The following is a 15,198-nucleotide window of genomic DNA, read 5'->3' as shown; positions in this document are numbered from 1 at the left end:
AAAGTATAATGAGTAGCAGGGTGGGTGGACTCCTAATGGCTTCCTGTCGACCGCTCAGTGTCTCTGAGGATGAAGATGACAACATCTGAGGAGAGGCTATAGGATCTATGAATGAAGGTTAAGTGAAGCCAATGTTTAGTTAAGCCCATATACTTCATACTGAGTCAAGCAATGCTCTATTTCTGTCATCGATGACAGGTTGTTTCGGGAATTCCTGTGAAACCTTTCAGGAACACTCTATGCCTGTATAATAATTTTATGTAATAAAATATAATCATAGTAAATGAGTTCTAATTTCACTTCTGAATGCAGAAAACTAAAAAAAAAACGAAAAGAAAAAAGAAACGTTATAATGTTCCTGCAAGAATGTTAAGTGCTAAAATTACACTGCATCTTATATGCTGCAGCATTAACGTAAACCTAAATAAATGTTTTGCTGCATTTCAAATGGACAGCTATTAATACTGGTCTGTGGGGAATGAGGATTGGGGAATGTTTTTTTTTTTCTTGTGTGTACTTTTCTTGACTACACTAATAATAATAATAATAATAAGATTAATAATAAAATACATATATACATACATACATATATATCTCAAATATAAATTTTATATAGCGTTCTTTCAATTTTGCTTATCAGCTATGTAACGTTAGCCTACAAACTAAAATAACAAATAAAATAAATAATAAAAAAATCTAGTAGCCTATTTAATCTTAATAAATAGCCTACTTTTTGTTTTAGATAATTTATTGGGTGTGGTTACACTTTAATGACAACAAACTCCATCAATGCTAGTTGCTAATGTTAATTAGCCGAACGCATTAATGAAATTTACATCTAGGCTAGTTTAAATAAGGAAATTTGCTTAAAACGCTTTAATAACTTTCTGGCAAGTAACGTTAAAATTTGCTGAAAGTGCTATTGAACAAGTTTAAGGATCTTATGTAGTTTGAGAGAAGCAGATGATTTGTTTCGACACACAAGACATTAATAACACTGAAAACATGTTTTAAACAGGAATTAAACAATATCCTTACCAGAGTCCGAATATCTCGGTCTCCCGAGATCGCGAAAATAGTAGGTGAAATCCAAACAGTTTTTATCGTCCACCTCCCCTCTCGAGCACAGATCGGACAGAAGCTCCAGCGCCTTTCCACAAATCTCATCCTCTCTGTCTGCAGGCATTTCCCACCAGCATCCTTCTGAATGAAGACTCCTAAAACGCCTAACGAGACACTACTGACCGCCACTTCCAGCTTCTGACAGCGCTCTTCATACTCGCCCAGCACAATCCCATAAGGAAAGTTGAATTGAACAGAGTCCTGTGGTTTTCAGATCAAGCCCACAAGTTTGCACACATGTGAATGGCTCTAGTTGAGCGCACAGGGCTCCGTGACACTGGTTGAATTCACTCAGCTGGGCTACACCCGAAGAAAACACCAAGTGTCTGTGCTGAATTGCATCTTCATGAATAAAAAGATGTTGGCTGGCTCGCATCTCCCTCAATACAAGCCTTCTGGGATCCCTTGTCTTCTGCCAATCTAAAACTGCTCCTCCCACACTAGCTTTGCTCTTCTCCACAGACTTCTATTACGGGATCATTTGGCTACAAAATCCCACTTGTGCTCCTCAAATCCATAATAATTCAAGTTGGAGAGAAATTTAAGAATGAGAGAAAAAAAAATAGATCTGCCAATGGTTCCAGAGAGCAACGGTTTTGTAAAACATTGACATAGGCTAACAGTTGCAAGTATAGACGAAATACAAATAAAAAGGTTTTGAAGAGTAGATTTGGATGTCGTTGTGGTTAAAATTACGATTAAAAACACATACTGTAATTGTCGTAGAGCTTGAAAATACATTGAAGTGTTTAATAGTGTAATTAAATGATAGGCTATCACTTCATGGCTGAATATATAGGCCTATTAATTTATATATACATAGGCTATATATAAATGTTATATAGGCTTCATGTCTAGCATTTTTTTACATACATTTTTTTAGTTAAAATTACAACATTTATTTTAGGCAAATCCTTTAAGGTAATCTGTAATTTAGATAGATAGATAGATAGATAGATAGATAGATAGATAGATAGATAGATAGATAGATAGATAGATAGATAGATATAGTCATTTTTTTGCGAATCAGACATCACAGCTTTATTGATCGTTAACTTAACCCAACCTTCCCAGCTTTTAAAATTTGATGCAAATATTATAATATTAATATTAGAGTCCCCGCCGCAGAAGAAAGGAGGACTGGATTAAAACATGGGCTTGCCCGACTAAAGATTTTTCTAGACGTTAATTTAAGACATTATTTGACTGATCGCAAGTTTATATTAATTTAATTATTTAAACCATTTTAATAGTCTATTTGCACTAAAACACAAGCACAGCAAAATCGTGCCGCACAGCACCGGCAAGAAACTTTCGGAAAATTCAGAGTCCGTGTCGGCTGCAAGGATGAAGCTGACGATTCTGACTCGCCATCTCCATAGGCTAAGTTGATCAAACATGGTAAACTCACTGTTGTCCACTTGGTTGTCACTTAAAAATAAAAAGTTTAACAAATAAAAATTTTGATTTTGTTTTGTTAAATGACCTTAATAAAGAAATGAAAAGAAATATAAACACTTTGTTAGGGCCTACATTTGAGACCTGTGCAGGGCTTTACATTCAATGCACTTTACGCTGTCTACACATGAACTAAGATACTGTATTTATGAGAAAGATATTCCCAATTTCAATTAAAATTTCAATAAATTAGAATGTTGTGGAAAAGTTATTTCAGTAATTCAACTCAAATTGTGAAACTTGTGTATTAAATAAATTAAATATACACAGACTTAAGTAGTTTAAGTCTTTGGTTCTTTTAATTGTGATGATTTTGGCTCACATTTAACAAAAACCCACAAATTCACGATCTCAACAAATTAGAATACTTCATAAGACCAATTAGAAAAAAAACATTGTGTGAATTGTTGGCCTTCTAGAAAGTATTTTCATTTACTGTACATGTACTCAATACTTGGTAGGGGCTCCTTTTGCTTTAATTACTGCCTCAGTTCAGAGTGGCATGGAGGTGAACAGTTTGTGGCACTGATGAGGTGGTATGAAAGCCCAGGTTTCTTTGACAGTGGCCTTCAACCCATCTGCATTTTTTTGGTCTCTTGTTTCTCATCTTCCTCTTGATAATACCCCATAGATTCTCTATGAGGTTCCAGTCTGGTGAGTTTGCTGGCCATTTAAGCACACCAACACCATGGTCATTTAACCAACTTTTGGTGCTTTTGGCAGTGTGGGCAGGTGCCAAATCCTGCTGGAAAATGATATCAGCATCTTCAAAAAGCTGATCAGCAGAAGGAAGCATGCCCAGCTACATCTGATTCAAATATTATGCTAATTAACAGTGAGCGGAGGTTTCAGACATTACAGTGCTTCACTCGCACTGACTCTTATTCTGCCTGAAAGAATGAAAAGACCGAGCTGAAGGTGGAGCGATTCGACCAATCAGATCAAAGCAGCGTTTCAGCTCCGCCCACAAGTGCGAATGAAATATTGAAGCCATAAACCGAAATGATCAAAACGTACACGGACCAACTGTCTTGTCCATGTTCTCTCACTTGAATCCTCTTCTTGAGTCTCTTGACCTTCTGCAAGCCCCGCCTTGTTCACGCAGTGATTGACATGGCGGGAGGGGGCGGACACGTGATCGGCTCGGAATGCATTTTCAATGTGCACATAGAATTTTGCTACATTCATTGCGGGACACTGAATGCAAATGCAATCGTAAGTGTCTTGACTGTGAGTGTGAATGCAATTAAGAAAAATTACATTTGAATGATAATTTTTCCACAGTTTTTGCTTGAACATGTTACACATATCTAATAATTTCTGTAATACATTTTCATTTTAATTTTGCAACTTATAAAGCGTTAAAATTAGTATTCATTTTACATATTAAAACTAGTGAATGAAATGGCAAATGAAAATTATGTAATTCATTTTTATTTTGCACCAGAAAAATAAAATAAATTTGTATTCCCGCTGATGTATCCTAGACGCGACATATCGTTGTTTTTTTATCCACCACTCTCTTGCTATCACCATTATAGCTTACAGGGAATCCAAAGTGCACCCAAACACCAGACCTGTTGGTTATTGGAGGATCTTCTATTTCTGGTCTGTTAAACGCATTGGCCATTTTGGCCTAAACCATCTCGATTGGGTTCAGGTCCGGTGACTGTGGAGGCCAGGTCACCTGGCGCAGCACCCCATCACTCTCCATCATCAGTATCAGTATCATCAGTTCATCTGTTCTCAAATCGGACGCGGTTGACATAAAATAAAAATGTTCAATGGCAATGACTAGATGTAACAGTGGTATTTTTTTATTACATTTTATATTGCAATTAGTTTAATGGGTTGAAAGGTTAAAATATTAATAGAATGTAAAAATTTACAATACCAATTTATAATCTTTTTTAATTTAATTACTTTCTGGACTCGGGCGGACTCGACTCGGACTCGGCCTTTAAGAACTCGGACTTGAGTCCAACTCGGCCCCTTTTGGACTCGGACTCGGACTCATACTTGATGTTTAAGGACTTGGTCTTGACTCGTACTTGACAAAGGTGGACTCGGACCCAACTCTAGTTGGTTGTGCATCTTTTTCTTCCACACTTTGTCCTTCCACTCAACTTTCTGTTAACATGCTGGGATACAGCACTCTGTGAACAGCCAACAGCCAGCTTCTTTGGCAATGAATGTTTGTGGCTTACTCTCCTTGTGAAGCGTGTCAATGATTGTCTTCTGGACAACTGTCAGATAAGCAGTCTTCCTCATGATTGTGTAGCCTAGTGAACCAAACTGAGAGACCATTTTTGAATGCTCTTTGAATGCACCTCCCTTGCAGGTGTTTTGAATTGATTAGCTGATTGGAATGTCACCATATTCTAATTTGTTGAGATTGAATTGGTGTTTTTTTGTTAAATGTGAGCCAAAATCATCACAATTAAAAGAACCAAAGACTTAAACTACATTTATTAAATGCACAAGTTTCACAATTTGAGTTGAATTACTGAAATGAACTTTTCCATGATATTATAATTTATTGAGATGCACCTGTATAATGCCGTCTTCAGCATCACAGATCCGATATCAATCCAAATAGTCCTGTAGTGGAATAACAAGAGGCTCCTCTCACTACATGTACAAAGACTCGGGCATCTAGAGCTCACACTCCAAGGCAACAACAGAAGACTTAAAGTGGATTCTCTCCTCACCATTCGGACCCATCCGTAGCAGCTATTAGACTCAAACTCTACACAGACTCTGCATGTGTTCCAACATAAACAATTAACCAATGTAACAAGATATACAAGGACTGTCAAAGCTAAGACAAGTGCATACTCTCCCACATCCAAGGATAAAGGCTAATGAGATGTGAAGATTGCTCACCCCGGCTTTCCTTTTACCCCTCTCTCTCTTTTTGCTCCTATCTATGGCAGTGTGGTGACACATTTTGTGTTTTAATTAGCTCTCACACTTGTGACAAAGTGCCAGCCATTCTCCACAGAGTCAACAGATAGAGCTGTTCTCTGAGATAATGTAGGTTCTGTGTTTCCTGCTGGATTATTCATACAGGACTAATAGAGACCGGTCATGTCTCCCTACAGATGTTCAGTTGCTCTGAAAGAAAGCAGTCAGAGACACGGCTAAGTACAGCTGCCCTAATAGCTAGTTTTTGTTATGCTCTGTTTTGTCTTTATGGAACAAAAAGGGATTGTTTGCTTGGTATGATTGATGTTTAAAGATTCTGACTAACTCTAAGATGTCTTTAAGGATGCGTTTCACGAGATACAAATTTCACAGACAGGACACCAGACTTAAAAATGAGCAATCTAGGAGTCAAATGACATTTAGTTCAATAAATATGATTGTTCAGAAGCAATTCAGTTCATTGAGTGCAGTTTATTTACCATTTAACAAAAGTCACTGCTGGGCACTGTTCTGAAGGAATGTTTTAGTATACTATGACAATTTAAGTTATAAACTAGGATGTTGTTCAACTATAGATTATTTAGATACAATTTAAGCTGTCACTTCTCATATTGATTGTATTTATGCCATATCAGTGTCACTCTGTTATGTAAAGTGTATTGATTATGTCAATTACCTTACATTCTTTCTACCTTACTATGCATACTCCTTAAGTTTCTCTCAGATTCTACATTTCAATGACATAATCATCACCACTTTTTATTATTTTAATGTTTTTAGAACAATTTGTATTTATATATTGTATTATTTAAACCAATCTCGCAATTCTGAATTTATATCTTACAACTCTCACTTTTTCTCGCAATTCTTTTTTTTATTTCTCTTCTCAGAAGTGCGATTTAAACTTCAGAAAGACACAGAAAAAAAAGTTAAAATTGTGAGATGGGAACTCACAATTACAAGTTTATAACACGATTCAGAGGAAAAAGGTTAGTATTGAGAGATATAAACTCACATTTAAGAGGTCTGAATTAAGAGATAAAGTTGCAATTACCATTACCAATTTTAAATGAGTGATGCAAAGATTTTACTGTGTTGCACATGCAACCATTTTTGTTTGGAGCCCGACTGATGGTGTTTTGCCAGATGGTACAGATGGTAACGAGCACTCCCTGCGTTTGTTAACATGCAAGTTTCTTTAGCCTACAAACACTACTCAACACATTTTGATCTTAAAGTGACAAAAAATCTCCTGTGCTGTGATTTCATGAACTCTCACACCCATGCATGTCTAGCACACTTATATGACATGGAACACTCTACTTGTTTGAAGACTATGTGGAGTGTACTGACAGCTACACATAACCTTGATCATTATATTGATAAATCTTGTACAAGCACAATGAAATGCTGTGACATCCTCTTTTATTGTGCTCTATGATTTCATCCTTGATTCTAATGTCCATAAAGTTGTCAAGATGGATTGTCTGTCACAATGGTAGTACATTTTGTTAGCAACTTCTGATTTTAAAACACAAAATGTTTTTAAAATTCATATTTGAGATATGATTGTGTGTAATTTATGTTATTGAAAAAAAAAACAGGCACATTCTTAAGTAATTTTCACATCACGTGGTAACTAGGATTTTCACAAGCTCCAGTCTGGATCCAGAACACCTGAGAAGAGATGATGCTGACCCTCAGAGGACCTCAGATAATGCTAACCCTGAAACAACAAACAGAACTAACAAATATTGCTACTTACTATGCAATCAGATCCAGGCTTAAAAAACGAGGCGGCCGTGCTTTTGCGACTGCAGGTCCAAAACTCTGGAACAGTCTGCCTCTCTATATCAGACTGGCTCCTTCAGTTTCCATCTTCAAATCTTCTTTAAAGACTTTTTTGTTTTCTCTTGCTTTTGATGCTCATTGATTCTGATACGATTACTGCTTATTTTTTATTTTTATTTTTTTTTTCAGTTGTTTCTTTTGTCCTGTCCTGCTCTGCATTTTATTCTCTGCTATGTACAGCACTTTGGTCAGCCTTGGTTGTTTTTAAATGTGCTTTATAAATAAATATTGTATTGTATTGTATTGTAATCAAATTGTTTGGTTGACTATGTCTTGTATACATCTTTCTGAAAATTCCTGTCATTTGCACATAAACTGATCACCACTTATAAGCTACGACTAAATATCGTAGAAACTTAATTTTCTGTAAAGTTGCTTTGCAATGATTTGTATCGTAAAAAGCGCTACACAAATAAACTTGAATTGAATTTTAAGTACATTTAAGTATGGTTAAACACAGACCTTATTTCACAAATAAATTGGAATTCTACAGTTCTTATTAAAAATTATAATTCAGATGTTTCTAACCAATTATCATATATATATATATATATATATATATATATATATATATATATATATATATATATATATATATATATATATAGACCAATAGTTTGGAAACATTACTATTTTTAATGTTTTTGAAAGAAGTTTCTTCTGCTCATCAAGCCTGCATTTATTTGATCAAAAATACAGAAAAAACAGTAATATTGTGAAATATTATTACAACTTAAAATAATAGTTTTCTATTTGAATATACTTAAAAAAAAATAATTCCTGTGATGCAAAGCTGAATTTTCAGCATCATTACTCCAGCCTTCAGTGTCACATGTAACATCCAGTCTATCACATGATCATTTAGAAATCATTCTAATATTCTGATTTATTATGAGTTTTGTAAACAGTTCTGCTGTCTAATATATTTGATGAATAGAAGGTTAAAAAGAACTGCATTTATTCAAAATAAAAAAAAAAATTATAATAATATATATTCTAATAATATATTTTCTGTACTATCACTTTTTATCAATTTAACACATCCTTGCTGAATAAAAGTATTGATTTTATTTAAAAAGAAGAAAGAAAAAAAATTACTGACCCCAAATTACTGACCAGTAGTGTATATTGTTATTACAAAATATTTATATTTTAAAAACATAGCTTTTTTTTTTTACTTTTTATTAATCAAAGTATCCTAAAAAAGTATCACATGTTCTGAAAAAATATTAAGTATTATTAAAATATTAACTGTTTCCAACTTTGATAATGAATCATCATATTAGAATGATTTCTAAAGGATCATGTGATAATGATCCTACAAATTCAGCTTTGCATCACAGAAATAAATGATAATTTAAAGTATAATAAATTTAAAAACAATTATTTTAAATTGTAATAATATATCACAATATTAAATTTTTTTTCTGTATTTTTGATCAAATAAATGCAGGCTTGATGAGCAGAAGTAACTTCTTTCAAAAACATTAAAAATAGTAATGTTTCCAAACTTTTGGTCTGTACTGTATATATATATATACAGTATATATAGTTCACAATCTTTGAACTCCTAACAGTATATTTTACTATTATTTATACTCTGTACTACTTTTTATTAATATTATTTATTTTTATATATTTTTATATTTAAATCTTACATTTTTATATTGAACTTGATATAAAAAAATTGTTTGTTGTAAGTTCTATTTTTAGTTTATTGTTGTTAGTTTATTGTAAGTTCTATTTTTCTATTTTTTTTCTGTTATGTATATATATATATATATAAGTAATTATTTTAGTGAAAAAATTAAAAAGCCTTTATTACATTCTTGGCTTGCTTTTTTTAAAAAATGGTGAGAGGTACACCTACGCGTTGCGGCTACATGCCTTCATCAGGGTGTCTGATGAAGGCACCCTGATGAAGGCATGTAGCCGCAACGCGTAGGTGTACCTCTCACCATTTTTAAAAAAAAGCAAGCCAAGAATGTACTAAAGGCTTTTTAATTTTTCACTGAGATATTCGAGTGCCTTGGAGTTCTTGTCTTCAGAGATTTACTATCCCACAACCAAAGAGCACCGAGACTTTATACCCCATGCAGCACTTTTGTTTTTGCATTACTTTGAAGTAATTATTTTATTTCAATAAAAAAAAATATTTTTAATTGTTTTAGTTTACAATAATAACCTTGGCTCCCAAACTTCTATTAGTGCAGCAGTGAACCGCGTGTGTTTATGTAATGTGCATGCTGAGTCAGAGAGCAATCCAATCAAAATGCACGAAATGAGTGTAAACACCCACTTAAAGTTCAATCAAAGCCAGTCATTAGTACTGTCAATTCCCACAGTCCTTAATAGCAGATCTCTGTATTGGACAACGTCCTGTGAACTCCAAGCTGCTGCTTTCTCACACACAGAGCACTACATCTGAAGTCTTCTGTGTCTGCCATGTGCTACAATCCCATTAATTCCTTTGGTATAGACTTTACTACTGCATTCACTCATTGACAAACAGTGAGAGAAATATTGTTCAGCATATAATTAACCTATAGATAAATATTCTGTGTTAAGCTCCTTTGACAAAATGTGTTACTCATCCTTCATTTGCTTTAGGATCAAGATATGAGTTTTACACGTTTACAAATATGTAAACTCAGATTTTATCAGTAGTCTAATGAAATTGTATTATAAGAGCTAATCGCCTCATGGAGGCCACCATATTGAGATCACATGACCAGCTGAATGCTACTCACTTTATCTTGTGCTGTGCCTACATTAATCCAGATACATTTGAAAATTGTGTTTTCAATTCAAAACGCTCTCTGTACACACTAGAATTTTCCGAAGGTTTCTCATTCCCATTTAAATGTCAGAAAATATTCAAATCATCCTTGTATGTGTAAAACATAATAAAATATTATTGAGATGATACTGCAAGACCAGGCATAAAAAAAAAACCTCTCACGCTATTTTTCTGGAACAATAATTTTATTAGCAAAATATCCCACAACTTACTGGTGCATCCAGTTTGCACTCAATTGCCATTCAATGTATGATCTAAAACACAATTGCCCTTTTGTTTTGCTGCAGAACAGGAAATGTGAGTATATTTTTCCCCCATCTTTTCAGGAATGTACTGTAATATGTAAAAAAAAAAAAAAGTTTAACAACACTGTAAGTGAACAGCACATAGCTGACACATGCTGGTATAACTATATAACTATAGGTACAACATTCTTCCGACTAAACTTGCATCATGATTTTCAAATACCTTGAATCACATGAAATCGGCATTTTCAAATGTATCCACTTTGGAAAGCATCTTCAAAAAGATGTGTTTGCTATACAAAAACACACAGAAGTGTGGACAGAAGGCCAAACATGGAGAAAAATATGCATTTTCTCTCTCTCTCTCTCTCTCTCTATATATATATATATATATATATAGCCTGGGTAACCCTTCTGTTATTAGCACCTCCTCTCATTGAATAACTGAATATTTTTTCCTACAATGGTTTCGGCAACTAATTTTTTTTTTTTGCAGAATACTTAAGCCACACCAGTACCTCTCACTATAGGTGCGAGACTACTATACTGGCCATATATATTTATTTATTTATAAAAATAAATATATATATAATATATATATATATTCTTTTTAATTAAACCTTTTTTAATTCCTTTACAAATTTTTACAGTAACTGTTGATTTGTATTTTCACATAGGATAAAAGATAAAAGCACTCTGTAGTGCTGCTTTGATCTCTATGCACTTGATCATCTTTCATGGCATAAATACTATATGTCCAAATGGAATTCATGATGTAATTCAGGTTTCTTTGAGATTGCATTTGCTCCTCTCTCAGCAGCTCCACAGGCACAAAAAAAATGTGTGCATTTAAGGCACAGTATACCATCAATCCACTGCAGTAGATAATATGCTTAGAATGTCGTATCAGAGCTCTATGAGCCACTGCACAACAGTTACAGGAATATCAGTTCAGCTTTGTGATGTAAACCAAACTCGATTTAATTAGATTCGTTTAGATTAGATTATTAAGGGATAGTTCACTTCTGTCCAAACCTTCATGACCTGCTTTGGTGAAACATTGAGTAATGATTTAAGGTGTTATTCACTGAAAATCCTTGATCACCATTCTATTATAGTGCACCTTAGACATTCTGCTAAAAATAATGAAATTACTTTTTCCTCCACAGAAGAAAGTCATACATAAAATCAAATTTTCTTCTTTGGGTGAAATGTGCTTTTAAGATTCTTCTACTAGAAAAGATACCAGATTATAAGCAGGTACAAATCACAAGCCACACTTTTTCCCAGAATGCCAGCGGCTTGTTTATCATCAATAAAATCCAAGGTGCCTGAATGTCACATGATTATGGCCTTTGGGTTGAAACTTGCCAAAATGTTTGTCATTGCAGTCAAGCCCTCTGAAGAACAAATAAAGATGGTAACACAGAGTCTGTCTATTCAACTACTTCATAAATCACACAATAGAGTGAAAAAAACAAGGCATCTGCCCCTCTAAGGCTACGTTCACACTGCAGGACTTAATGCTCAATTCCGATTTTTTTGCAAGGCCGTTCACATTTCCAATTAAATGCGACCTTTTGTGATCTCCTGTGTGAATGTGAAATGACCCAGAAGTGATCCGCATGCGCAGAAGAGTACTCAACGCTCAACGACGTCACTCATTGTTTGGTGAAGTAGCTAAACATGGATGTCAACAACAGTGTAGTCAACAGCGGAGCTCGTTTAGCAATATTAAAGTTATTTAAGCAGCATCATCCGCCATGGTTGTTGTTTATCTTCTCATTCCCGCCTACTTCAATGCAGAATTATGACGTTTGTAGCGTATCAATGACGTACGGGTCGGATACATGTGACCTGGCCGTTCAGACGGAGGTCGCATTTCAAAAGATCGGATACGTATCAGATTTAAGACCACATACCCAAGTGGCCTGGGTCACATTTGAAAAGATCAGATCTGTGTCGTTCAGACTGTCATGAAAAGATCAGATACAAGTCGCATTGGGGCAAAAAAATCGTAATTGGGTCGTTTCAGCCTGCAGTGTGAACGTAGCCTAAGAGCAACTTTATCAGGTCAAACTCTGTCTTTCTGCTCTCACTGACCAATGACATCATGTCCTGGGTAAACTCGCATATTACATCATGTAGGCCGCATGTCCACGGTGATCACTTGACCATGTGTATAACAGAATAAAAACTTAGAAAGGCCATGTCCCATAGGAGGTCAATGTGGCGCTTTTGCACTCTGTTACTATGGCAACAGCCCCTCTGCCAAAGGAGCCATTTGTGTCATCCGTAATGAGGTTTAAAAAATGGCTGCTGAAGTCTGTCAGAGCAGCTGGGTCCACTATGCAATATGACATAATTAACATAAGGAGTAAGTTTGTTGACGCTTGCATGGTTTATTTTCAAAATAAAAATGCTTAAAATAATTACTTTGAGAGTCCAGCTCTAATTGCTGTGGCTGTGTTTCTAGGAATATTATATTGAACAACATTTTAATATAATTTTTTCTTCTCTTGTTTGAATGGGTGAAATGATATTGTCTCTAAAAGATCTATTAATCTAAGATCTATTTAATATGTACTTATGGCTGGAATTCTTGACAGAATATTTCTATGGTAACTCGTTAAATAAACCCACGATGATCTGCCTTGATTTCTCGAAAACAACCCTTCTTTAATTGTGTAATAAAATATCATGTTAAGTCATTTTTCAAACTGATGCTGTTACCTTTTAAAATGTCACCTCAGCATCAGTACTGTGGCATATGTTGGCATTTGTGAAATCTCTTAAGGATGCGGCATAGAATGCATGCTATTTTTGGTTACGCTGTTACAGCTTATTCAACAAAAGTGAGTGATGACAGAATAATTTAATAAATTTTACCGGGTGATGATTGCGTTCGTTTAAAAATCAGTATTGTATAATGCAGTCTAAACAAAAATCTGGGAGGAAAATAAGAAAATAGCCAGACAGACTGGGTCATTTCATTTCCAAATATTATAAAACAAATGCATCTTTTTGCATTTGTGGTGAGGACTGAATCACATTTTTATTAAAGTACAGCTCTGAGTTCACCTTACTCTAAATTCATTCAGTGAATCATGAAACTTCCACAAAGGCTTTTCATCCATTTCTGTTATAGCTTTGCAGGGTTTCTGCAGGTTTAAGACCTTTTTAATACCAAGTAAAGAAAATGTAATAAATGGCATTGAACACAATACGTCAAATGTAAATGTCTGGGGAACAAATAATGAGTTGTATTATTATCAAAGTTTGAAAATATGGATTCCTACAGATCTCAGTTACTTTTTAATTCATAAAAAAGCTATCTTTTGAGGGTTCAGTAGCCCTGCTCAGAACCCAATATAGAATATGGAGATAACTTTCAAATAAAAAAACTATCTTCCGATCACACTGCAAACAAGTGATGTCCTTCACAAGTTTTTTTGTCCGTTTTTTCTGATAAGCTTAACACCTTCTACGAAAGGCCAGGAACCTTGGAGTTGTGACTGATGATCAGCTGAACTTCATATACCACATTGTTAGAACTGCCTGCATTTGACGTATTGTGTTCAATATGGCAGATTTGCCATAGACAACATTACATTTAGTCATTTCAATTCTCAGTTCATTCTCAAAGAGGCAAACAGACACAAGTAGTGCTTGTAATACCAAATTTTAGACACTGGTCAAATAAGTACAAGCTAGAAATAGAAGGAATAAATCAAGATAACTATTTTTTTTTTTTTTTTTTACGATGAAGCCAAGTAGTTTTGAAAGAGATGAGTTTTCAGCTGTCGCTTGAAAATTGTCAGGGATTCAGCATTCCGGATAGCGGTGGGAAGATCATTGCACCAGCCAGGAATGGTGAACAAGAATGTTCTGGAAAGTGATTTTGAGCCTCTCTGTGATGGTACCACGAGGTGTCGCTCACTAGTGGATCTCAGACTTCTGGAGGGGATGTAGATTCGTAATAGTAAGTGGAAGTAGGGGGGTGCTGACCCTGTGGCTTTTCTATATGCAAGCATCAATGTCTTGAACTTGATGCAAGCCGCAGCCGGTAGCCAGTGCAAGGAGATAAAGATAGGTGTAACATGGGCTCTTTTGGGTTCATTGAAGACCAGTCGTGCTGCTTCATGAATCATTTGTAGAGGTTTGATTGTGCTTGATGGAAGTCAAGCCAGAAGAGCACTGCAGTAGTCCAGCCTAGAAATGACATGGGCCTGGACAAGAAGTTGAGCAGCATGCTCTGTCAGAGAGGGCCTGATCTTTTTGATGTTGTGCAATGCAAACCTGCAAGATCGAGCAGTCTTTGCAATGTGGTCTTTGAAGGTCAGCTGGTCATCAAAGGTTACACTAAGATTTCTGACTGAAGTTGATGGGGAAATTGTAGAAGAGCATAGCTGGATGGAGAATTCATGCTGTAGAGTTGGGGTGGCAGGGAAGACAAGATGCACATTAGGAAGATCAGGCCCTTTCGATCGGAACATGCTACACAACTCCTGGTTCACTTCTCTTGCTCTGTTCAGGCTGGACTATTGCAACAGTCTCTTGGCAGGTCTTCCAGCCAGTTCTATCAGACCTTTACAATTAATCCAGAATGCGGCAGCAAGAGTAGTTTTTAATGAGCCAAAAAGAGCCCATGCCACACCACTAAACACAGGGCCCATATTACACAAATCGGGCGAGTCCCGCTCGCTCGGTGTTTGGGGGGATTCTGCAAGATCTTAAATGGTCCTCAAATGGCTACAGTCACAAATAAAACAATGATTTATCAAAAAAAAGTGT

General features: G+C 35.3%; 1 protein-coding gene across 2 annotated transcripts in view; it reads right to left on the bottom strand.

Moving 5' to 3' along the window:
* The window catches only part of LOC132133565 (synaptotagmin-9-like), a 28,565-nt gene extending 26,961 nt beyond the window's left edge, over positions 1-1,604 (bottom strand). Inside the window, exon 1 of one of the 2 annotated variants that reach the window (XM_059546446.1) lies at positions 1,039-1,604. In XM_059546446.1, the coding sequence (XP_059402429.1) occupies positions 1,039-1,186 (148 nt within the window). In that variant the 5' untranslated portion in view covers positions 1,187-1,604. The remainder of the gene's footprint in view (positions 1-1,038) is intronic. The other variant, XM_059546447.1, reaches the window with a different exon arrangement.
* Between the last annotated feature and the right edge of the window lie 13,594 nt (positions 1,605-15,198).

The sequence above is a fragment of the Carassius carassius genome, chromosome 50 (assembly GCF_963082965.1).
Source record: "Carassius carassius chromosome 50, fCarCar2.1, whole genome shotgun sequence".
Taxonomy (NCBI): Eukaryota; Metazoa; Chordata; class Actinopteri; order Cypriniformes; family Cyprinidae; genus Carassius; species Carassius carassius.
The sequence above is the reverse complement of the archived record's forward strand: the minus strand, read 5'-3'. Positions and strand labels throughout refer to the sequence as shown.